Here is a 24,843-nt window from a genome sequence, read left to right as displayed (position 1 = left end):
ACCGGACGTGCTACCTGTCCCAGACCTGCTGTTTTCAACTCTCTAGAGATACTACTCTCAATGATCGGCTATGAAAAAGCCAACTGACACTTACTCTTGAGTTGCTGACTTGTTGCACCCTCGACAACTACTATGATTATTATTATTTGACCATGCTGGTCATTTATGAACATTTGAACATCTTGGCCATGTTCTGTTATAATCTCCACCCGGCACAGCCAGAAGAGGACTGGCCACCCCTCATAGCCTGGTTCCTCTCTAGGTTTCTTCCTAGGTTTTGACCTTTCTAGGGAGTTTTTCCTAGCCACTGTGCTTCTACACCTGCATTGCTTGCTGTTTGGGGTTTTAGGCTGGGTTTCTGTACAGCATTTTGAGATATCAGCTGATGTAAGAAGGGCTATATAAATACATTTGATTTGATTTTGATTTGAATACCCCTGGTCTTGAGGATGAGAGGGTTATGTTCCCTTTCCCACATCCTCTTAACATATCACTGTCACCTTTGACACGTTATCACCAGGTATAAACATGACTCTTGTCTCAAGATGATGCACCTTTCCATTCTGTTTGTAGGTTGTCATTTATTTGACTGTCTTTGTGCTCCCTTGTCCAAAATGACAAAACCATGTACACTTCTGGCTGCAATCCCAAACCATTCATAGCTTGGAAAACGCACTGAATATTGATCTGCTTCTTGGTTTTTCATTTATTTAGTTTTGATCACAGGAAGTTGGTGGCATCTTAATTGGGGAGGATAGACTCGTGCATATGACTGGAGCGGAATGGTATCAAATACATCATGGTGTAATGAGCCGTCCTCCCCTCAGCAGCCTCCACTGGTATTGATAGTAGGCTAAAACATGAATTTAATTATAACTCTCCAATAAATAAAACAAATCGGCCAACTTATTTTCATAATTATGCAAAAATAAACTTTATTGCCACTTTCATTGAGCAGGGGAAATGAATGTAGAATTGAATGCAGTAAGTACTGAAGCTATGTAATGTCCTTACTGTGTGCTTTCTGATTCACCATATTTGAAGACATAATACTTACATGAAATATGATCAATGTCATAACATTTCATTATTCTGTCTACATGTTCAATCTGATGAATTGGGAGTTGAATAGAAGCAACATTAATTCATCACTGGTTACTTTTAGCACAAAGAAAGATGGAGACCGCTGCATTGTGGAGTTCTTGAAGTAACGAGTATTATACCAAAATACTGTAATGCTATTCACGTCATGGGAGAAACAGGCATTGTTACTCAAAATAAAGACCATGATCAACATACACCAGGCCAAACTCAAAGCCATCTTCAGTTTTAGTATCAATTTTCACACATTTTACAGCTTTAATATACAAAAGAACAAATATTATTTCACATATTACCGCCTATAAAACACCTTTTGATATCGTTATGGCTTTTGGACAGTGCGGATAGAAGCCAATCTAATGTCACAGAGTTAAGATGATAATTCTGATGGTTGTTTATGGTTGTTCCTTGTAGGTGAGCCTGGGTGTAGTGGCCAGGTTAAAGATATCTTCAGAATAAATTGACTTGTTTTCATTTTCAGGCTTTCCTTGCATAATAAAGTAACATTTCTTCTCTACTGTCCCATTCATTGGGGGGGGGGGGGGGGGGGCAACGCTATCTGATTATATACGTAAATCCTCCAAATAATATCAGCCATCCATCTTACTTAATGTACAAATACATTTAAAAGAGTGAAAAAAAGTATATTTCCAGTAACATGTTTATGTAAGCAAGATTATTCCCATGTTAATGAGTCCATTTTTTTATGAAACTTTTAAAAAATCAAACGAGCAAAAAAAACACCAAATATACAACTTTTACATGTGAAATAGTATCTGCATTCTGCCCTCTTTTCTCAAAAGTAAATGAAAATTAAATAATATTAGACTCACAAATGTGACGTAAATAAATTAAGTCGAGAAAAACACTGTTGTCGTGCTGAAGAAGCACCGGACTCAGTAGTATAGATGCAACGGGCATAAAAAGCTAGGCGGAGCGCTATAGCCTCAGTCCTTGCCCATTTAAAGCATCATCCCCTTAGACAGCCGTTCTGCACTGTTCTCATTTCATACTAACTATCCCTAACTCACACTCACTCCTCGAGTCCATTCGTACCTGCTTCCAATTAAATAGATCATGATCAAATGTCAAATCAGTTCGCAGCAAGCAGACATTGAAACATGTAAGATCCCAGGCATGTGTGAGTAGAGAATTTAGATTAGTTTGAAAGGCAGTCCAAGTATGACTCTTTCTTCATGTTGTGCATGTTGGAGTGAGAACATTGCTTACTGGTAACTACTATCTAGGGAAAGACTGCCTTCTTTGTGCATGTTGATGATGACTTGCGAACGTTGCTTTTAACTACCTCCTTCCGAGCGATTTGACTGTCATGGCACCCTCTGACAGAAAGTGTTCAAACTGTCTGTAAAATCCCTGAATCTCAACAGTACATACCAGACCAAATCAATCCAGTTCAGAGTATAATGCTATTATATTTACATTTCTGCCACAGTGCAATTCCAAAAGCGCAAACAACCGTTTGTCTCATGAACGTCACCTACTAAAACAAATGAATAGCAGTTATATAAGGATATTATAAATCAAACACAGTCGTGATAATAATCATAATAAGTTATGATGTGAAGATGCTCTGTCTGTGCAGTGAGAGATGGTTTAATTGTGGTGGTCAGAGAATGGACAGTTAGGATTTACACCAGTCTGTTGATAAGGATGAGACGTGGCCCTTCGATGTTTAGTTGGGCTCCTCTGCGTTGATGCGGCCACTCCCCCTAGCTGTGTCCATTTAAACGCATGTCCAGTCTGCATGGCTCAAAGCACAGGCACAGCGGGGGGGGGGGGGGGGGGGGGCTAGCGGGGTTGTTCTAGGGGGGTCGTCCCCCTCCTGTGGATGCGATGCTCCTAGGTTAAGTTAGTTAGTCCTGTGCTTTCAGAAGGCGGTGGTGACGGCGTTCCCTCGCCGCGTCCCCAGTCGTACCATCTCTCTGGGCATCGTGTCCAGCTGCTCATACGCCAGACGACCCTCCTCACCTGTATAACAGTCAATCAAATTCATCTTGCTCAAAACAGATGTTGATTGGGCTAAAATGGACAGAATATTTTTTTGGTCAAACTGTCACTCACCGAAAGTGAGCAGGGTTTCCATGGCAACGTGGCGAAGCTCCTCGTCTGCCGAGTCACACATTGATACCACCGCCCAGAGGCTCTCTACTGCCTGAGATGGAGAAAGAAAACCGCTGTAATAGGAGGTCCTCGCGCTTCAGAGAGACGTCATAATAAGATGCCTCATATGAATATGAAGGGGAAATGTCGCTTGTTCTATAGCTAAAAGTGAAAAGATACACTGACCTGTAGACAGCTAAGAGCAGCACAGGCAGACCTTTGGGTTTGAACTCCAGCCTCCCACAAGGCCTGTGTGTAGCAATCCACCGCCTGTAAAGACACACAGAAACACAAATGAACAAACTCAAGTTGCTGCCCTGTCATAGCACCTGTCCAGTATTCTAGACAGGCTTAGTGACCTTGAAAGACAAATGGTGTTTATATTAGGGCTGGGTTTAATTTAGCCGGAGCGGGTCAAGGATCAAGCCTACTGACACGCCCACACTGACCTTTGACCTGAAGGGTGTATGTGAGGAAGCAGAGGTGATGTAGGCAGCTGCAGCCTCGCTGAGCTGGGGGTCTTGGTGGGAGAGGAGGGAGGCCAGGGCCCTGAGGGTCTGCTGCCGGGGACACAGGACGGTGTGTGAGACCTCTTCTAGTTCCTTTAGACACCGCTCCGAGTCGCCACCACTCAGGCCCTCCGCAAACACAGCTGAGGGGAGGACAAAATAACTAAATTAACTCACAGGTATTTACAAGCTAGTTTTGTTCAGTGGACCATGTTTGGACCCCCTCACATGCTGAATACGCCGGGCAAACACGTGCGTCCGCCATTGCTCGCATGGTGATTTTGTCCATCCACACCAGACGTGATCAGGACACGTAGGTAGAAATATCAAAACAAACTAGCTAGCTGGCCATGAAACATTCATGGCCAGCTAGCTAGCTAGCTTGCTGTTGCTAGACAATTTATCCATGGATATAAACATTGGGTTGTTAATTTACCTGAAATACACTCTGCCCTTTTTCTCTAGATCTTTGTAGAATTTTGACCCATTTTGAGTCACACAAAATTGAGTGTTCTCTACTCTTGACAATTAATCCACAGATAAAAGGGGAAACCTAGTTAGTTTCTAGTTATCTGCCATAAGGCAGCGCACAACTGTCCCAGCGTCGTCCGGGTTAGGGGAGGGTTTGGCCGGAGTAGGCCATCATTGTAAAATAAGAATTTGTTCTTAACTGACTTGCCTAGTTAAATCAAATCAAATAATCTCTCCTCCTTCAGTCTTCTTCTTCTGTGGACTTTATATGGTGGTTGGCAACCAACTTTAAGGTGCATTACCACCACCGACTGGAGTATGGACCTCAGTTCATCTTTCAATCAACCACGTGGGTATATGCTCCTAAAAACCAATGAGGAGATGGGATGGGCGGGATTTGACGTGAGTCACGAGTCAAGAATTGAACCAAGTTCTATTTTAGCGCCTGGCTATGAAGACGCACGTGAGCAGTTTGGATGAAATTATTGAATAACATGTACATCAGAATGTGTGTTGGTCCTGAGTCTTACCTTCTCTGGCCACCTGCAATAGGTGTTCCTCCATGTCCTCCACGCTGTGCTCTGAGACGTAGCTTTGGAACTGGAACACTGTGACCACGTCCTGGGACAGGGCCGAAGGGGGGTGGCAGGTAGGGGAGGAGGCCAGATCACTCCTGTCCACCATCTCACTCACCACCAGCCGGATCACTGGGGAGGCAAGAGAGAGGCATCCGTGTGAGATATATACAGTGACAGTACTGAGACAGCTGTGTGAGATATATACAGTGACAGTACTGAGACAGCTGTGTGAGATATATACAGTGACAGTACTGAGACAGCTGTGTGAGATATATACAGTGACAGTACTGAGACAGCTGTGTTAGATACAGTACCAGTTAAAAGTTTGGACACACCTACTCATTCAAGGGTTTTTCTTTATTTTTACTATTTTCTACATTGTAGAATAATAGTGAAGACATCAACACTATGAAATAACACATATGGAATCATGTAGTAACCAAAAAAGTGTTAGACAAATCAAAATATATTTTATATTTGAGATTCTTCAAAGTAGCCATCCTTTGCCTTGATGACAGCTTTGCACACTCTTGGCATTCTCTCAACCATCTTCATGAGGTAGTAACCTGGAATGCATTTCAATGAATAGGTGTGCCTTGTTAAAAGTTAATTTGTGGAATTTCTTTCCTTCTTAATGCGTTTGAGCCAATCAGTTGTGTTGTGACAAGGTAGGGGTGGTATACAGAAGATAGCCCTATTTGGTAAAGGACCAAGTCCATATTATGGCAAGAACAGCTCAAATAAGCAAAGAGAAACAACAGTCCATCATTACTTTAAGACATGAAGTTCAGTCAACCAAGAACATTTCAAGAACTTGGAAAGTTTCTTCCAGTGCAGTCGCAAAAACCATCAAGCGCTATGATGAAACTGGCTCTCATGAGGACCGCCACAGGAAAGGAAGACCCAGAGTTACCTTTGCTGCAGAGGATAAGTTCATTAGAGTTAACTGCACCTCAGATTGCAGCCCAAATAAATGCTTCACAGAGTTGAAGTAACAGACACATCTCAACATCAACTGTTCAGAGGAGACTGCGTGAATCAGGCCTTCATGGTCGAATTACTGCAAAGAAACCACTACTAAAGGTACACCAATAATAAGAAGAGACTTGCTTGGGCTAAGAAACACGAGCAATGGACATTAGACCGGTGGAAATCTGTCCTTTGGTCTGATGAGTCCAAATTTGAGATTTTTGGTTCCAACCACTATTTTTGTGAGACGCAGAGTAGGTGAACGGATGATCTCCGCATGTGTGGTTCCCACTGTGAAGTATAGAGGAGGTGTGATGGATGCTTTGCTGGTGACACTGTCTGTGATATATTTAAAATTCAAGGCACACTTAACCAGCATGGCTACCACAGAATTCTGCAGCGATACGCCATCCCATCTGGTTGGCGCTTGGTGGACCAGTTGGACCGCAGAGTGAAGGAAAACCAGCTATAGAATCTAATTTTATTGGTCACATACACGTTTAGCAGATGTTATTGCGGGTCTAGCGAAACGCTTGTGTTTCTATCTCCAACAGTGCAGTAATATCTAACAATTTCACAACAACACACACAAAACTAATGTAAAGGAATTAAGAATATATAAATATTTGGACGAGCAACGTCGGAGCGGCATAGACTACAATACAGTAGAATATAACACAGTATGTACATTTGAGATGAGTAATGCAAAATATGTAAACATTATTAAAGTGACTAGTGTTCCATTATTAAAGTGGCCAGTGATTTCAAGTCTATGTATATGGCAGCAGCCTCTAATGTGCTAGTGATGACTATTTAATACTCAGATGGCCTTGAGATAGAAGCTGTTTTTCAGGTCTCTCGGTCTCAGCTTTGATGCATTTACATTTTACATTTAAGTCATTTAGCAGACACTCTTATCCAGAGCGACTTACAGTAGTGAATGCATACATTTCATAAAAAAAATTTCTCCGTACTGGTCCCCCGTGGGAGTCGAACCCACAACCCTGGTGTTGCAAACACCATGCTCTACCAACTGAGCCACACGGGATGCACCTGTACTGACCTCGCCTTCTGGATGATAGCTGGGTGAACAGGCAGTGGCTCGGGTGGTTGTTGTCCTTGATGATCTTTTTGGCCTTTCTGTGACATCGGGTGCTGTAGGTGTCCTGGAGGGCAGGTAGTTTGCACCCGGTTATGTGTTGGGCAGACCGCACCACCCTCTGGAGAGCCCTGCGGTTGCGGGCGGTGCAGTTGCCATACCAGGCGGTGATATAGCCCGGCAGGATTCTCTCAATGGTGCATCTGTAAAAGGTTTGTGAGGGTTTTAGGTGCCAAGACAAATTTCTTCAGCCTCCTGAGGTTGAAGAGGTACTGTTGCGCCTTTTCACCATACTGTCTTTCCACCTTCTCCACTGCGGTCCTGTCGATGTGGATAGGGGGGTGCTCCCTCTGCTGTTTCCTGACGTCCACGATCAGCTCTTTGTTTTGTTGACGTTGAGTGAGATGTTATTTTCCTGGCACCACACTCCCAGGGCCCTCACCTCCTCCTTGTAGGCTGTCTCGTCATTGTTGTTAATCAGGCCTACTACTGTTATGTTGTCTGCAAACTTGATGATTGAGTTGGAGGCGTCCTTGGCCACGCAGTCATGGGTGAACAGGGAGTACAGGAGGGGGCTGAGCACGCACCCTTGTGGGGCCCCTGTGTTGAGGATCAGCAAAGTGGAGATGTTGTTTCCTACCTTCACCACCTGGGGGCAGCCCGTCAGGAAGCCCAGGACCCAGTTGCACAGGGTGGGGTTCAGACCCAGGGCCCCGAGATGAATGATGAGCTTGGAGGGTACTATGGTGCTGAGCTATAGTCAACGCATTCTTACATATTCCTCTTTTTCAGATCCAATAGGGCAGTGTGCAGTGCGATGGCGATTGCATCGTCTGTGGGTCTATTGGTGCGGTAAGAAAATTGAAGTGGGTCTAGGGTGTCAGGTGATGGGTTCTGACTTCTAAACTTGAAAAATGTGAAATATCCTTATTCATGTCACAGAGGGAGAGAGGGGAATGTAGAACGTTTACATTGTCAGAATATGTTATTATTAGACCAGGTATCCTATGGAAATGAGGAGTGCCATAGTCTGGTTTCTACACCAGAAGTTAATGGATATCTGTAGGAGGAATGTATATGGTGGGGTCAATTAAGGTTGGATATGAGCCAGAGGCTTGGGAGGTACTGAGTAAAGGACAGGCAATCACATGGTTGCAGTCACTGATAAGGGTGGAGCGCTAGAGATTAGTGAGGAATGGGGGCTGAGGTCAGGTCAGGTCACATTAAGAAAGAAAGAATAGTTTATTACTTGCATCACTTAACTTCCTGCCAAGATGTAATGTTTAGAGGGAAGGAGGATACTTCACCCAAATTGGGGTATATATACACTTGTGCTGGTGGGAACATGTCTTTGTCTGTTCTGCTGTCCGACCCTTTGGGTGAATAAACTTGGTTTGAGCTTTTACAGTTGTCCATTGGTTTTACCATGTTATTTAGAACCTAACACAGGTAAGGTAGAGGTGATATGATCCTTGACTAGTCTCTCAAAGCACTTCATGATGACAGAAGTGAGTGCTACAGGGCGATAGTCATTTAGTTCAGTTACCTTTGCTTTCTTGGGTACAGGAACAACAGTGGACATCTTGGAGCATGTGGGGACAGCAGACTGGGATAGGGAGAAATTGAATATGTCCGTAAACACTCCAGCCAGCTGGTCTGCGCATGCTCTGAGGACACGGCTAGGGATGCTGTCTGGGCCGGCAGCCTTTCGAGGGTTAACACGCTTAAATGTCTTAATCACGTTGGCTACGGAGAAGGAGAGCCCACTGTCCTTTGTAGCTAGCCGCGTCAGTGCTGTGTTATCCTCAAAGTGGGCAAAAAAGGTGTTTAGCTTATCCGGAAGCAAGTTCTCAGCATATGTGGGAACTCCTTCAAGACTGTTGGAAAAGCATTCCTCATGAAGCTGGTTGAGAGAATGCCAAGAGTGTGCAAAGCTGTCATCAAGGCAAAGGGTGGCTACAATATATTTTGATTTGTTTAACACTTTTTTGGTTACTACATGATTCCATATGTGTTATTTCATAGTTTTGATGTCTTCACTATTATTCTACAAAACTTTTGACTGGTACTGTATATACAGTGACATTACTGAGACAGCTGTGTGGGATATATACAGTGACAGTACTGAGACAGCTGTGTGAGATATATACAGTGACAGTACTGAGACAGCTGTGTGAGATATATACAGTGACAGTACTGAGACAGCTGTGTGAGATATATACAGTGACAGGACTGAGACAGCTGTGTGAGATATATACAGTGACAGGACTGAGACAGCTGTGTGAGATATATACAGTGACAGGACTGAGACAGCCGTGTGAGATATATACAGTGACAGGACTGAGACAGCTGTGTGAGATATATACAGTGACTACTGCTGCACTACATACCATGATGTAATTATATATGCAGCATTGACTAAGTCGCTTTGGATAAAAAAGTCTGCTAAATGACATTATTTATATTATATAACCAATCACACTTAATCATAAACACACCATACTTGTCATACTTTTGGTTATATATATATGTGTGTGTATATATATATATATATATATATATATATATATATATATATATATATATATATATATATATATATATATATATATATATATATATATATATTCTATACAAAGTGTATGTGGACACCCCTTCAAATTAGTGGATTTGGCTTTTTCAGCCACACCTGTTGATTGATTGATTAGACCATAAATACACATACGGGCGCTCCAGCCGGTGACGCCTCCACATACAATTTAAGAAAATCATCAAGGATAACACAATGAAGCTTAAAGGTATATTTTCATTGTGCTCCTTTTGGAGGGGGGGATGCAGTAAGATTAGGCGGCAATTGTGGTGGAAACAAACAATGAGACCAAATTTTTGTTTATTTTATAAATTGAGCTAAGTAGTCCAGTTTAATTTCCTAATAAACAACCTCCCTGGTCTCACATACCCTTAATATATACAACAATCAATCCCTAATATACAGTGCTTTCCCGAAAGTATTCACACCCCTAGACTTTTTCTACGTTTTGTTACGTTACAGCCTTATTCTAAGAACTATATATTTTTAAATCCCCCTCAATCTACACACAATACCCCATAATGACAAAGCGAAAACAGTTTTTCCAAAATGTTTGCAAATTTATAAAAACTAAAAACAGAAATACCTTATTTACAAAAGTATTCAGACCCTTTGCTATGAGACTCAAATTTAGATCAGGTGCATCCTGTTTCCATTAATTATACTTGAAATGTTTCTACAGCGTGATTGGAGTCCACCTGTGGTAAATTCAATTGTTTGGACATGATTTGGAAAGGCACACACCTGTCTATATAAGGTCCCACAGTTGACAGTGCATGTCAGAGCAAAAACCAAACAATGAGGTCGAAAGAATTGTCCATAGCACTCCAAGACAGGATTGTGACAAGGCACAGATCTGGGGAAGGGTACAATTTTTTTTTCCTTGAGTGACCCAGCCAGAGCCCGGACCTGAACTCGATCGAACATCTCTTGAGAGAAATGAAATACCTGTGCAGCGACCACGCTCCCCCTGTCCAACCGGACAGAGGGACCACGCTCCCCCTGTCCAACCGGACAGAGGGACCACGCTCCCCGTCCAACCGGACAGAGGGACCACGCTCCCCGTCCAACCGGACAGAGGGACCACGCTCCCCGTCCAACCGGACAGAGGGACCACGCTCCCCGTCCAACCGGACAGAGGGACCACGCTCCCCGTCCAACCGGACAGAGGGACCACGCTCCCCGTCCAACCGGACAGAGGGACCACGCTCCCCGTCCAATCGGACAGAGGGACCACGCTCCCCGTCCAACCGGACAGAGGGACCACGCTCCCCGTCCAATCGGACAGAGGGACCACGCTCCCCGTCCAACCGGACAGAGCGACCACGCTCCCCGTCCAACCGGACAGAGCGACGACGCTCCCCGTCCAACCGGACAGAGCGACGCTTCCCGTCCAACATCCAACCGGACAGAGCGACCACGCTCCCCGTCCAACATCCAACCGGACAGAGCGACGACGCTTCCCGTCCAACCTGACAGAGCGACCACGCTCCCCGTCCAACCGGACAGAGCGACCACGCTCCCCGTCCAACCAGACAGAGCGACCACGCTCCCCGTCCAACATCCAACCGGACAGAGCGACGACGCTTCCCGTCCAACCTGACAGAGCGACCACGCTCCCCGTCCAACCGGACAGAGCGACCACGCTCCCCGTCCAACCAGACAGAGCGACCACGCTCCCCGTCCAACATCCAACCGGACAGAGCGACGACGCTTCCCGTCCAACCTGACAGAGCGACCACGCTCCCCGTCCAACCGGACAGAGCGACCACGCTCCCCGTCCAACCAGACAGAGCGACCACGCTCCCCGTCCAACATCCAACCGGACAGAGCGACGCTCCCCGTCCAACCTGACAGAGCGACCACGCTCCCCGTCCAACATCCAACCGGACAGAGCGACCACGCTCCCCGTCCAACCGGACAGAGCGACGCTCCCCGTCCAACCTGACAGAGCGACCACGCTCCCCGTCCAACATCCAACCGGACAGAGCGACCACGCTCCCCGTCCAACATCCAACCGGACAGAGCGACCACGCTCCCCGTCCAACATCCAACCGGACAGAGCGACCACGCTCCCCGTCCAACATCCAACCGGACAGAGCGACCACGCTCCCCGTCCAACCTCCAACCGGACAGAGCAACCACGCTCCCCGTCCAACCGCCAACCTGACAGAGGGACCACGCTCCCCGTCCAACCGCCAACCTGACAGAGGGACCACGCTCCCCGTCCAACCGGACAGAGGGACCACGCTCCCCGTCCAACCGGACAGAGGGACCACGCTCCCCGTCCAACATCCAACCGGACAGAGCGACCACGCTCCCCGTCCAACATCCAACCGGACAGAGCGACGACGCTTCCCGTCCAACCTGACAGAGCGACCACGCTCCCCGTCCAACCGGACAGAGCGACCACGCTCCCCGTCCAACATCCAACCGGACAGAGCGACGCTCCCCGTCCAACCTGACAGAGCGACCACGCTCCCCGTCCAACATCCAACCGGACAGAGCGACCACGCTCCCCGTCCAACCGGACAGAGCGACCACGCTCCCCGTCCAACATCCAACCGGACAGAGCGACCACGCTCCCCGTCCAACCTGACAGAGCGACCACGCTCCCCGTCCAACATCCAACCGGACAGAGCGACCACGCTCCCCGTCCAACATCCAACCGGACAGAGCGACCACGCTCCCCGTCCAACATCCAACCGGACAGAGCGACCACGCTCCCCGTCCAACCGCCAACCTGACAGAGCGACCACGCTCCCCGTCCAACATCCAACCGGACAGAGCGACCACGCTCCCCGTCCAACATCCAACCGGACAGAGCGACCACGCTCCCCGTCCAACCGCCAACCTGACAGAGGGACCACGCTCCCCGTCCAACCGCCAACCTGACAGAGGGACCACGCTCCCCGTCCAACCGGACAGAGGGACCACGCTCCCCGTCCAACCGGACAGAGGGACCACGCTCCCCGTCCAACCAGACAGAGGGACCACGCTCCCCGTCCAACCGGACAGAGGGACCACGCTCCCCGTCCAACCGGACAGAGGGACCACGCTCCCCGTCCAACCGGACAGAGGGACCACGCTCCCCGTCCAACCGGACAGAGGGACCACGCTCCCCGTCCAACCGGACAGAGGGACCACGCTCCCCGTCCAACCGGACAGAGCGACCACGCTCCCCGTCCAACCGGACAGAGCGACCACGCTCCCCGTCCAACCGGACAGAGCGACCACGCTCCCCGTCCAACCGGACAGAGCGACCACGCTCCCCGTCCAACCGGACAGAGCGACCACGATCCCCGTCCAACCGGACAGAGCGACCACGCTCCCCGTCCAACCTGACAGAGCGACCACGCTCCCCGTCCAACCGGACAGAGCGACCACGCTCCCCGTCCAACCGGACAGAGCGACCACGCTCCCCGTCCAACCGGACAGAGCGACCACGCTCCCCGTCCAACCGGACAGAGCGACCACGCTCCCCGTCCAACCGGACAGAGCGACCACGCTCCCCGTCCAACCGGACAGAGCTTGTTCTCGCTTTGTCATTCAGCGGTATTGAGTATGGGTTGATGACGAAAAAAACAAATTTAATCAATTTTAGAATAAAGCTGTAACATAACAAAATGTGGAAAAAGTCAAGGGGTCTGAATACTTTCCGAATGCCCTGTATAAAAAAAACAAATCACAATATGATACTCAATTGGCATACTAAAATGGAAAAAGGAATGAATAGACCATTTCAGTTTTCACATAGAAATAAGCTGCATTTGCAAAGCACTGTATGTTGGACACACATAGTTAAACACAATACAGTAGTTATACAGTTTAAGACATATAAAGAAAAGTGGCTACCCGTGTCAGCTGCGGTGTGTGGGTGTCTCTGCTGCAGTGGGCCGGTGTAGCTGTGGTGCATGTGTTTGAGCACCCGGTCCAGCGTAGCGTGGAACAGTGCACCAGAACCACTACACTCCGACCACAGAGCCACCCGAGCAGGCCGCTCCGCCAGCCCTGGGAGCACTGAGAGAGAGAGGACAGACGGAGATTCATTATTAGGTTCTAGATAAATGTGTAAGTCAGAAAGACGAAAACACACTGCTCAGTGAATTAGACTCCTCCTGTGGGACTCCCGAGTGGCGCAGTGGTCTAAGGCTGTGCCACTAGAGATCCTGGTTCGAGTCCAGGCTCTGTCGCAGCCGGCCACCACCGGGAGACCCATGGGGCGGCGCACAATTGGCCCAGCGTCGTCCGGGTTAGGGGAGGGCTTGACCGGCAGGGATATCCTTGTCCTATAGCGTTCTAGCAACTCCTGTGGCGGGCCGGGCGCAGTGTATGCTGTACGGTGTTTCCTCTGACACATTGGTGCGGCTGGCTTCCGGGTTAAGTGGGTATTGTGTCAAGAAGCAGTGCGGCTTGGTTGGGTTGTGTTTCGGAGGACGCATGGCTCTCAACCTTTGTCTCTCCCGAGTCCGTACGGGAGTTGCAGCGAGGAGACAAGACTAACTACCAATTGGATACCACGAAATTGGGGAGAAAAAGGGGTACAAAAAAAGTCTCACTGCTCCCATGACTCTGTCCCCTGCTCCAGAGTAGACTACTCACCATCAGCAGCAGAGGTGATGCTCCCCAGGCGTTCTGTGCTGATCTCTCCCAGTTCCTCTAACAGCTGAGTCTGAGCTGAGAGCTTCTGGAGCTGGGCTCGACGCTGCCAAGGGCTCCCCCCACTGGACAGGAGCTGTCATTACACATTACACACAGGCCAAAAAATTATGGATACATGTGTTATGTCAATGTGTAAGTCAGAAAGACGAAAACACACTGCTCAGTGAACAAGTCCCACTCCTCCTGTGGGACTCCTCCTGTGGGACTCCTCCTGTGGGACTCCTCCTGTGGGACTCCTCCTGTGGCGCAGTTTGAAATGACTGGAACATGTTAATTCACCTGGATGAGATGGTCGCAGTACTGCAGGTGAATGACGATGGCCACGTCCAGGTTCTCGTTGCCGGTGGTGAGAGGCAGGGGGCTGCCGGGTACACTGTTGCCCACCCCGGTGTCCTCCATCAGGGCTTCACTCAGGTGACCCCTGGCCTCTGGGTGCTGGCCCCCAGGTCTGTTAAGACAGACAGGAGATACACACAGTCACCAGAAGGAAGCAGCAGAGTATAGAAGTGCACTACTATCACTACTAAAGCCATTAGAATATAACAGTATGTGAATCAGCATGATATGGGATGCTAGAGTTGAATGCAGTATGAATCCATTAATTGAAAGCTACAATATTACATTTTTTGGGGCGACCTGACAAAATTGACATAGATCTGTCATTCTCATTGGAAGCAAGTCTAAGAAGTGGTAGATATGTTCTATGTATGCTATTTCTAAGCTTCCAGTTCTTAAGTTTCGTTTTTGCGTCTTTTACTTTCGGGTTTGTACACGAACTTCAAACAGTTGAAAATACAATATTTTTGGTTATTGAAAAGATATTTCACAGCGGTTTAGATGGTACAATGATTCTCTACACCGAGTGCTTTTTTTGTCACAAACTGAAATTAGGCAAACTGTTAGACAGATAGAGGGGGAGAGAGACAGATGGGGGGACAGATGGGAGAGAGAGAGAGAGAGACAGATGGGGGAGAGAGAGAGATAGGGGGGAGAGAGACAGGTGGGGGGAGCGAGAGAGACAGATAGAGGGGGAGAGAAAGACAGATAGAGGGGGGAGAGAGAGACAGAGGGGAGAAAAACAGCCTGGGTTAGTCCCACACACATACACAGGCCCAGTAGAATCTCATTGGCCGTGGAGGGACAGTGGGGTTAGCAGACAGAGGTTAGAGGCCGATGGAAGGAGACAGGCAGGGTCACCACCACCATCTCCCAGGCAGGGACAGAGGGGTAGTAAACTAGCGAGAGGACAGGGGACTTGCCCTCCCCCTCCTCCCGTCCCTCCCTCCTGACCTACCCGATGCTCTCCGCCTCCATGTCAAAGAACACGGAGTGTTGGAGGGCGTGGTCATCACCCGTGTCATCGTCGTCAAAGTCGGAGGTGTTAAGGAAGTCGAAGCTCTCCAGGGCGCTCTCAACCATCAGGCTGAGGCTGGACGACCTGCTCCTGTGGCCCGGGAGACGGCACTGAGGGAGAGATCAGACCCTGAAAAACCCTGCAGGGTGTGGGTTGCCTGGTAATGCCAGACTAGGTTGGCCTACTACTGAGGGAGAGACGACCTGCAGCCATAGGGGATTAAACTGGATGTCAAGGCTACGATGAGGCTACAGTCACAATAAAACTTTTGTACATAAACAACTATCATAAACTACCACTCTTACACATTTTTCAGCAGATAATACATTTTCATAAAGATCAACAGAAACAATGTAGCCTCAGCTTGAACTGAAGGTAGCCTAGTGGTTAAGAGCATTGGGCTAGTAACCGAAAGGTCGCTGGTTTGAATCCCCAAGCCGAGTAGGTGAACAATCTGTCGATGTGCCCTTGAGCAAGGCACTTACCCTTAATTGCTCCTGTTAGTCGCTCTGGATAAGAGCGTCTGCTAAACGACTAAAATTTAAAATATAACAGGTAACGCACCAGGGTTGGGGTCAATTCTGTCTGAAGTCAATTCAGGATTTGAAATGAATTCCTACAGAGAAATGAAATGTCAAATTCAGCTAATATTGCATTGACCCCCAACCCTGTGATGCACACACAGTTGCTTGAGGAGAAAGTACAGGCCTCACCTTGAGTAGGTCCTCCAGGCGCATCACTTCCTGTTCTAGGTCCTGTAGTTCTCTACAGCGTTGTCCCAGTGACTCTAGCCTCAGTAGCAGACTCTGCAGGGTTTCTTCCAGGCTGCTCTCCAGGAAGGCCCTGCTCCCCTCCCCAGCCCAGCTCAGAACCCCCGCCTCGGGCAGAATGTCAGACGATGTCAGCCTCCTCACCAGTTGCCTGGTCAAGCTGCCTGGTTCTTCAGTGTCAAGTTCAACGGGCTTCAGTAACTCCGAGCTGACAATAGAATACAATTTAATAGAATACGTTACAATACAACACAATTTCATTGTCCCTCAAGGGGAGATTTGTTTGGCCTCTGCGTATCATAAAGACAAAACATCCAACTATTACCTGTCATCTTCATCTCCATCCCTGTCCGGCCCAGCGTGATCCGGAAACACACCCCCGGGAGCGACCGCAGACAACTGCCTCTCCGAGCAGAGAGAGACGGGTCCTCCGTTACACTGGGACTCCGCCCTCTCCCACTCTGACTCCGCCTCCTCGCTGACCAGGCTGGTACTCACGCTACCGCTGCTACCGCGACTCTCCTCTTCCTCCTCACCTTCCTCTGCCTCTTCCACTACGTCTGCATGTATTCGAACGGTGACTTCAACGTTGGGGATTTGGGGCTGGGGGCAGGTCTCAGGGGGCGTGACGGTGATTTCGGGGTTGGACTGGCCGGGGGCGAGGCTGGGGGAGGAGACTGAAGTATCGGAGAAGGTGAAGGAGAGGCGCTTGCACTCGGCGTTACCACACCCACCGCTCTCAAAGACGTCATCAGGGAGGGTGGACTGGAGAGAGGGAGGGAGTGAGTGAGTGAGTGAGTGAGAAAGAAGAGCATCACAGTTAACTCCTCTTTTCTACTTCTACTGTTCTACACCGGCTGACACAAGCCACTCCATGCTAACAATAAGCAGGCACAGCCACACAGACAGCATGCTAACAATAAGCAGCCACACAGACAGCATGCTAACAATAAGCAGCCACACAGACAGCATGCTAACAATAAGCAGGCACATAGACAGCATGCTAACAATAAGCAGGCACAGACACAGAGACAGCATGCTAACAATAAGCAGGCACAGCCACACAGACAGCACACTAACAATAAGCAGCCACACAGACAGCATGCTTCTACACCTGCATTGCTTGCTGTTTGGGGTTTTAAGCTGGGTTTCTGTACAGCACTTTGAGATATCAGCTGATGTAAGAAGGGCTTTATAAATACATTTGATTTGATTTGATTGCTAACAATAAACAGCCACACAGACAGAATGCTAACAATAAACAGCCACACAGACAGCATGCTAACAATAAACAGCCACACAGACAGCATGCTAACAATAAACAGCCACACAGACAGCATGCTAACAATAAGCAGGCACAGCCACACAGGCAGGGGGAATTGGGGCTAGCCCTAACCTAGCACACCTCAGTCACATAACCCTCCAGGCTGGACTTGGGCCTGGGGCGGAGGGAGACCAGGTCGCCAAAGGAGCGACTGCGTCTCAGCTTCTCTAACAGGGAGTTCCTCAGACCGTGGAGGAAGGACAGGCGATGCTGGGTCGGGGACAGGCGATGCTGGGTTGGGGACAGGCGATGCTGGGTCGGGGACAGGCGATGCTGGGTCAGGCAGGGACGATGCTGGGTCGGGGAGGGTTGCCACTTCTTTACCACACACAAAGGGAGCAGGGGAGGGAGGGGCGGGAGGAGAAATGGGTGAATGGTGGGAGGGATGGGAGGGAGGGATGGGTGAGTTAGGGTTAGTTAGCCTTAGCCACTGCATTCATAGACAGACACAAGCTGTTGGTTTCACAATCCAGTCAACACAAGGGCTGTGTTAGTGGGTTAGTGCAACGAGGAATCCTGTGCTGTGAGCAGGCAGGTGAGTGAGCAGTATGCTGCGTTATAAGACAGCAATGGGACTAGGAGTCATAGATCCTTAGATCCATACACCCACTCCCCTCCCCTATCCCACCCCAGGGAGAGGAGGCTCTGTGTGGGACTCACAAAGAAGGACTGGTCCTGGAAGGTGGGTGTCTCTGGCGTGCCCTGACTGTAGACAGACACCCGTCTCTGTAGGGCGGTGGCCTTGCTCACGTTCCCTGAAGACAGGGTCAGGTCTTCCACATCAAATGGACTGCATGGGGGGAGAGCAGAGAGACAGTCAGAAGGGGAAAGAGTCCATTAGAGAACTATAAACTACTAGGTGAATAATGCTGTGACACTGGAGCAGACATCCAGGTTCTCCAGAAGAGGGCAGCGTTACAGTATAACTTCATGACTTAGTCAACATTAACCGCTGTAACTAACCACCATAGGTAGCATGGTGTAGTTAGAATACTTCATACAACGGGTGGCTCCAAATCCTGAATGCTGATTGGTTAAAAGCGCATTCTAGCCAGTGTCTACTCCACAAGTTACCACCAATCTATAACGTTAAAATGCCTATTTACTCTGTTCCATCTGACTGTACAATCCACTGTCTCATCAGCCCAGGTAGGGAAGTTAGAAACTTGATCTTCACTATAAAAACACTCCAGACATTCTCTTTATTTTAGACTAACATTTAGTTTAACAGCAGAGATTTGTATAAACTTTACTATCTGTCTCTCTCTCTCTCTACGTCCTAAAGAATGATTTGTTTCGGCTACAAAAACAATAGTTTTGAAGTTGGTGTTGATGTTTTTCTGCTCCTTAAACACCACCAATAACTCCATGTGATTCAGATTCAACTAGTCGCACCTTAAAAACATGTACACCACTCAAATAGAAGTTTAATTAAGTCCACTTACAACAGGGGACCCCAAATATTTTTATTTCAGTGAAGGGGTCATAATATTTTGTAGCTTAAAAGGTACCATTTTTTTTTGCCACATTTGTAGGTAGAAAACAGAAACTCTGTTTATAACAACCCATCTAGCAGCTACCAGAGGTTACTGACGTAACCCCGGTTCTATGAACCAAACGCAAGTTTCTCTCACACAACCCCATTTTCAAATCAGGCGACCCCACATGGGGTCATGAACCCTATTTTAGGAAACACTGACTTACAACCATGTGACCTCCAGGTTGAGTTTGATGGTTCCCAGGTCATTAACGTCTACAGCCACCACCTGAGGCATGGCCGTGAACAGATCCTTGGTCTCACAGATCACACTGCCCACCAGGATGTGAGTGGCCAGGCCCTTCAGCTCCGTCACCTGATTGGACCACAGACAGCAAGTTAGAGCTGATTGGACCAGAGACAGGAAGTTAGAGGTCAGATCACACTGCCCACCAGGATGTGTGGCTAGACCCTTCAGCTCTGTCACCTGATTGAACCAAAGACAGATAGTTGGGCCAGGGGTCAAAGGTAATTTGGCTTCAGAACCTTTGGAGGACTGGTTTGCCCTCAGAAATGGTTTGACAGGGGCAGCATTCAAAATGAAATACATTGCAGACGCATGTCAGATCCCCGCATGCCTGGATAGGTATTTAACATATCAGCTATCAACCACATCATATGATATAACATTCTCATGTGTACCTTGATGTTGATGAGGTCTGTGATGAGGGGCATGAAGACCATCTCCTCTCCGTCCCAACTCTGTCTGGAGTTCACCTCTATCTTCCCCTTCAGCTTCCAGCGCTGACGCCCATACCGCATAAAGATCTGACGGAGGGATGGAGGGAGAGAAACAGAGAGAGATGGAAGGAGGGTGGAGAGGGAGAAAGGAAGAGAGAGAGCGAGAGAGAGCGAGAGAGAGAGAGAGAGAGAGAGAGAGAAAGAGAGCAGTTAGAGATAGATGCAAGGCCAAAGAGACAGAAGTCACGAGCCATGAAACAGTCTGCAGATTGGGAAAGATACAGTTGTCTACTTCTGATGTAGAGAGGGCCTCATTCATATAACTCACCTCATACTGGTCTCCTGGACAGAGACGAGCAAAGCCAGCAAGACCTGAAGTGAGAGAGGGATGGAGAGAGAGAGAGAGAGGGAGAGAGGGGGGAACAGAGAGAGAGAGAGAGACAGAGGGAGAGAGAGTGAAAGAGAGATGAAGAGATACTTGTGTAAAATTGATCATTGCTTGTTTGTCTCCAGTTTTCCCTACGTGATCCCGCTACTCTAACGGCTGTCCCACTGGCCTCAGTCTTACCTTTCATTTTGATATGGAACTCCCCCAGCATGTTCTCTAGCTCCCCCTCTAACGTGCTCATATTCTGGGGAGGAAGGGAGAATGATCAGCACAAAAACAACAGGAGACAAACCAAACCCATTCATCAAACTTTGACATCAGGCACCAGAACTGTGTTAGATCTCAGTGGGTGATCATATGGTGCCGGTGAATGGGCTGATGATTACACAGTATAGTTGTGTATGTGCGTGGATCCACACCTCTGTGTACTCCTTGTATCTGCGGTTGACCTCTGACATGCTCTCTCTGGTGGCCTTGGTGGAGGGAGATGCAGAGAAGGCCTGCTTCATCTTACTGGCTCCCTCCCTCAGCCTGCGCTGGATACAGAACGCCTCATACAGCTCATCCACCTACAGGGGACACAGAGGGTCATAGTTCAAATCTATACACCGTAGCATAGAGAGGGTTACACACTTAGACATGTAGAAAGTACAGAGAGCAGAGGGTTATAGCCTTAAAATACACAACAAAGAGAGGGCTACAGATTTATAACCTATATTAAAGTATGCCTTTCACAAACACCCATACTCGGCACGTTCTGTACCGATCGTGCAATAACGGTCTGGGAAGCTTGTGATGTTCTATTCAGCGTAAACAGAAGCCCGGGGCCTGAAACAAGCTTTTGATGTTCTATTCAGCGTAAACAGAAGCCCTGGCCCTGAAACAAGCTTGTGGTGTTCCATTCCGCATAAGCAGAAGCCCTGGGCCTGAAACAAGCTTGTGATGTTCCATTCAGCGTAAACAGAAGCCCTGGGCCTGAAACAAGCTTGTGATGTTTTATTCAGCGTTAACAGAAGCCAGGGGCCTGAAACAAGCTTGTGATGTTCCATTCAGCGTAAACAGAAGCCCTGGGCCTGAAACAAGCTTGTGATGTTTTATTCAGCGTTAACAGAAGCCCTGGGCCTGAAACAAGCTTGTGATGTTCCATTCAGCGTAAACAGAAGCCCTGGGCCTGAAACAAGCTTGTGGTGTTCTATTCAGCGTAAACAGAAGCCCGGGGCCTGAAACAAGCTTGTGATGTTTTATTCAGCGTAAACAGAAGCCCTGGCCCTGAAACAAGCTTGTGATGTTCCATTCAGCGTAAACAGAAGCCCTGGGCCTGAAACAAGCTTGCAAATCTAATCCATCCTCCCTCTTACATAAAGATACTAAATATTCAGCATGCAGTTGAATGATCATTTTCTAGAACGCTGAGGTGGCTACCTGAGGGACTCAGTCTGCTTCCGGGGAAGCCTGATTACCATGTCTGGCAGAATGATGTCTCAAACCCTTTATCATAGATTTACACATTTAGACCACAGCCCACTGACCGACATCCCCCTTCATATTAACTATGCTAAAGCCATGGACTGAGGAGAGAAAAGGGGATAGAGGGCTGGAGAAAGACAGCTGGCAAGGACCTCAACATGACAGCAGAACATAATGCCCAGGCTGTGAGCAGAGCAACAAGCCCAACCCCCACTATTACACCCACCCAAGCACCATCCTGTGACCTAAGAAGTATGTATCAGATGCTCAACATGCTCTGCTCACACCTACTGTGATGGTCCGGGCCTAAACCACACAAAAACAACCCTAGACACTATGGAACACAAATATTTTACCATCTCATCCTGGAATATACAAGGTCTGAGGTCATCTGCCTTTGGCATAAAGAACAGGAACCCAGACTTCATCAAATAAATTGGAAACAAAGAGCTTGTCATCCTACAAGAAACATGGTTTAAAGGAGACAGACCCACTGGTTGCCCTCTAGGTTAGTGAGAGCTGGTAGTCCCATCCACCAAACTACCAGGTGTGAAACAGGGAAGGGACTCAGGGGGTATGCTACTTTGGTATAGAGCAGACCTTACTCACTCTATTAAATTAGTCAAAACAGGAAGAGTTTACATCTGGCTAGAAATTAATAAGGAAATTATCTCAACAGAGAAAAATGTCCTCATGTGTGCTACCTGTATCCCCCACTAGAATCCCCATACTTTAATGATGACAGCTTCTCCATCCTAGAGAGGGAGATCAACCATTTTCAGGCCCAGGGACATGTACTGGTTCCTCTCTAGGTTTCTTCCTAGGTTCTGGCTTTTCTAGGGAGTTTTTCCTAGCCACCGTGCCTCTACACCTGCATTGCTTGCTGTTTGGGGTTTTAGGCTGGGTTTCTGTACAGCACTTTGAGATATCAACTGATGTAAGAAGGGCTTTATAAATACATTTGATTTGATACTGGTCTGTGGTGACCTAAATGCCAGAACTGGACAAGAACCTGACACTCTCAGCACACAGGGACAAGCACCTACCTGGAGGTGACAGCATTCCCTGCCAAATATGCCCCCCTAGACACAACTATGACAAAACAACCAACAAAAACAGGTTACAACTCCTGCAGCTCTGTCCTACGCTGGGTCTGTACATAGTCAATGGTAGGCTTCGATGAGACTTCTTTAGTAGGTACACCCTCAGATCATCTCCTGGCAGTAGTACTGGAGACTACTTTATCACTGACCTCAACCCAGAGTCTCTCAGAGCGTTCACAGTCAGCCCACTGACACCCCTATCAGACCACAGCAAAATCACAGCCTACTTGAACAAAGCTGTTTGCTGATGATCTGCTGCTTCTGTCCCCAACCAAGGAGGGCCTACAGCAGCACCTAGATCTTCTGCACAGATACTGTCAGACCTGGGCCCTGACAGACCTGGGCCCTGACAGACCTGGGCCCTGATAGTAAATCTCAGGAAGACAAAAATAAAGGTGTTCTATAAAAGGTCCAGTTGCCAGGACAACAAATACAAATTCTACCTAGACACTGTTGCCTTAGAGCACACAAAAAAATGATAAATACCTCGGCCTAAACATCAGAGGCACAGGTAACTTCCACAAAGCTGTGAATGATCTGAGAGACAAGGCAAGAAGGGCCTTCTACGCCATCAAAAGGTACATCAAATTCGACATCACAATTAGGATCTGGCTAAAAATACTTCTATCAGTTATAGAACCCATTGCCCTTTATGGTTGTGAGGTCTCAGGTCCGCTCACCAACCAAGAATTCACAAAATGAGACAAACACCAAATTGAGACTCTGCATGCAGAATTCTGCAAAAACATCCTGTGTACAACTTAAAACACCAAATAATGCATGCAAAGCAGAATAAGGCCAAAAACCGCTAATTATCAAAATCCAGAAAATAACCATAAATTCTACAACCACCTAAAAGGAAGCAATTCCCAAACCTTCCATAACAAAGCCATCACCTACAAAGAGATGAACCTGGAGAAGAGTCCCCTAAGCAAGCTGGTCCTGGGGCTCTGTTCACAAATACAAACACACCCCACAGAGCCCCAGGACAGCAACACAATTAGAGCCAAACAAATCATGAGAAAACAAAAAGATAATTACTTGACACATTGGAAAGAATTGACCAAAAAACAGAGCAATCTGGAATGCTATTTGACCCTAAACAGAGAGTACACAAGTGGCAGAATACCTGACCACTGTGAATATGTACAGACTCAGTGAGCATAGCCTTGCTATTGAGAGAGGCCGCCGTAGGCAGACCTGGCTCTCAAGAGAAGACAGGTTATGTGCACACTGCCCACAAAATGAGGTGGAAACTGAGCTGCACTTCCTAACCTCCTGCCAAATGTATGACCATATTAGAAACACATATTTCCCTCAGATACACAGAGCCACAAAGACTCAAAAACAAACCCAATTTTGATAAACTCCCATATCTACTGGGTGAAATACCACAGTGTGCCATCACAGCAGCAAGATATGTGACCTGTAGCCACAAGAAAAGGGCAACCAGAGGAGAACAAACACCATTGTAAATACAACCTGTTAACTTTTATTTATTTTCCATTTTGTACTTTAACTATTTTCACATCATTACAACACTATAATGACATTTGAAATGTGTCTATTCATTTTAAACTTGTGTTTAATGTTTACTGTTTATTTCACTTTTGTTTATAATTTATTTAACTTGCTTTGGCAATGTAAACATGTGTTTCCCATGCCAATAAGCCTCTTAATTGAATTGAATTGCAGGGTGAAACAGGGGAAAACAGAGGTGGAGAGAGAGTGAGAGAGAGTGAGACAGAGGTGAAGAGAGAGGTGAAGAGAGAGTGAGAGAGAGTGAGACAGAGGTGAAGAGAGTGAGAGCGAGTGAGACAGAGGTGAAGAGAGAGTGAGAGAGAGTGAGAGAGAGTGAGAGAGAGGAAAACAGAGGTGAAGAGAGAGAGTGAGAAAGAGTGAGACAGGAAAACAGAGGTGAAGAGAGAGAGTGAGAGAGAGTGAGAGTGAGACAGAGGTGAAGAGAGAGTGAGACAGAGTGAGAGAGTGAGACAGAGAGAAAGAGGATGACAGAAACAGCGGTGTAAACGGGGCCTGCAGCGGTAGTGTCCCATTCACGTGGGATCACCCTGTGGAATACCTCCACGGTGAAGGAGCAGCAGACAGCGTTTAGCGATCG

The 24,843-nt window shown here is 47.7% G+C and overlaps 1 protein-coding gene across 5 annotated transcripts in view; it reads right to left on the bottom strand.

The window, feature by feature from the left end:
• Positions 1–909: 909 nt before the first annotated feature.
• The window catches only part of LOC115175377 (rho family-interacting cell polarization regulator 2), a 100,412-nt gene continuing 76,478 nt past the window's right edge, over positions 910–24,843 (bottom strand). For 3 of the 5 annotated variants that reach the window (XM_029734606.1, XM_029734607.1, XM_029734608.1), the window contains exons 7-24: positions 20,574–20,723; positions 20,335–20,398; positions 20,095–20,138; positions 19,728–19,853; positions 19,253–19,401; positions 18,209–18,338; positions 17,630–17,866; positions 16,550–16,989; positions 16,168–16,432; positions 15,395–15,564; positions 14,380–14,548; positions 14,041–14,173; positions 13,294–13,458; positions 4,733–4,909; positions 3,672–3,874; positions 3,409–3,492; positions 3,184–3,274; positions 910–3,090 (exon numbers count right to left, since the gene is read on the bottom strand). In XM_029734606.1, coding sequence (XP_029590466.1) covers positions 2,990–3,090; positions 3,184–3,274; positions 3,409–3,492; positions 3,672–3,874; positions 4,733–4,909; positions 13,294–13,458; positions 14,041–14,173; positions 14,380–14,548; positions 15,395–15,564; positions 16,168–16,432; positions 16,550–16,989; positions 17,630–17,866; positions 18,209–18,338; positions 19,253–19,401; positions 19,728–19,853; positions 20,095–20,138; positions 20,335–20,398; positions 20,574–20,723 — 2,898 coding nt within the window. In that variant the 3' untranslated portion in view covers positions 910–2,989. The remainder of the gene's footprint in view (positions 3,091–3,183; positions 3,275–3,408; positions 3,493–3,671; positions 3,875–4,732; positions 4,910–13,293; positions 13,459–14,040; positions 14,174–14,379; positions 14,549–15,394; positions 15,565–16,167; positions 16,433–16,549; positions 16,990–17,629; positions 17,867–18,208; positions 18,339–19,252; positions 19,402–19,727; positions 19,854–20,094; positions 20,139–20,334; positions 20,399–20,573; positions 20,724–24,843) is intronic. The other 2 variants (XM_029734609.1, XM_029734610.1) reach the window with 1 other exon arrangement.

Source organism: Salmo trutta, chromosome 36 (genome assembly GCF_901001165.1).
Source record: "Salmo trutta chromosome 36, fSalTru1.1, whole genome shotgun sequence".
NCBI classification, from domain to species: domain Eukaryota; kingdom Metazoa; phylum Chordata; class Actinopteri; order Salmoniformes; family Salmonidae; genus Salmo; species Salmo trutta.
Note: the sequence above shows the minus strand (reverse complement) of the source record. Positions and strands in the feature narration are given on the sequence as shown.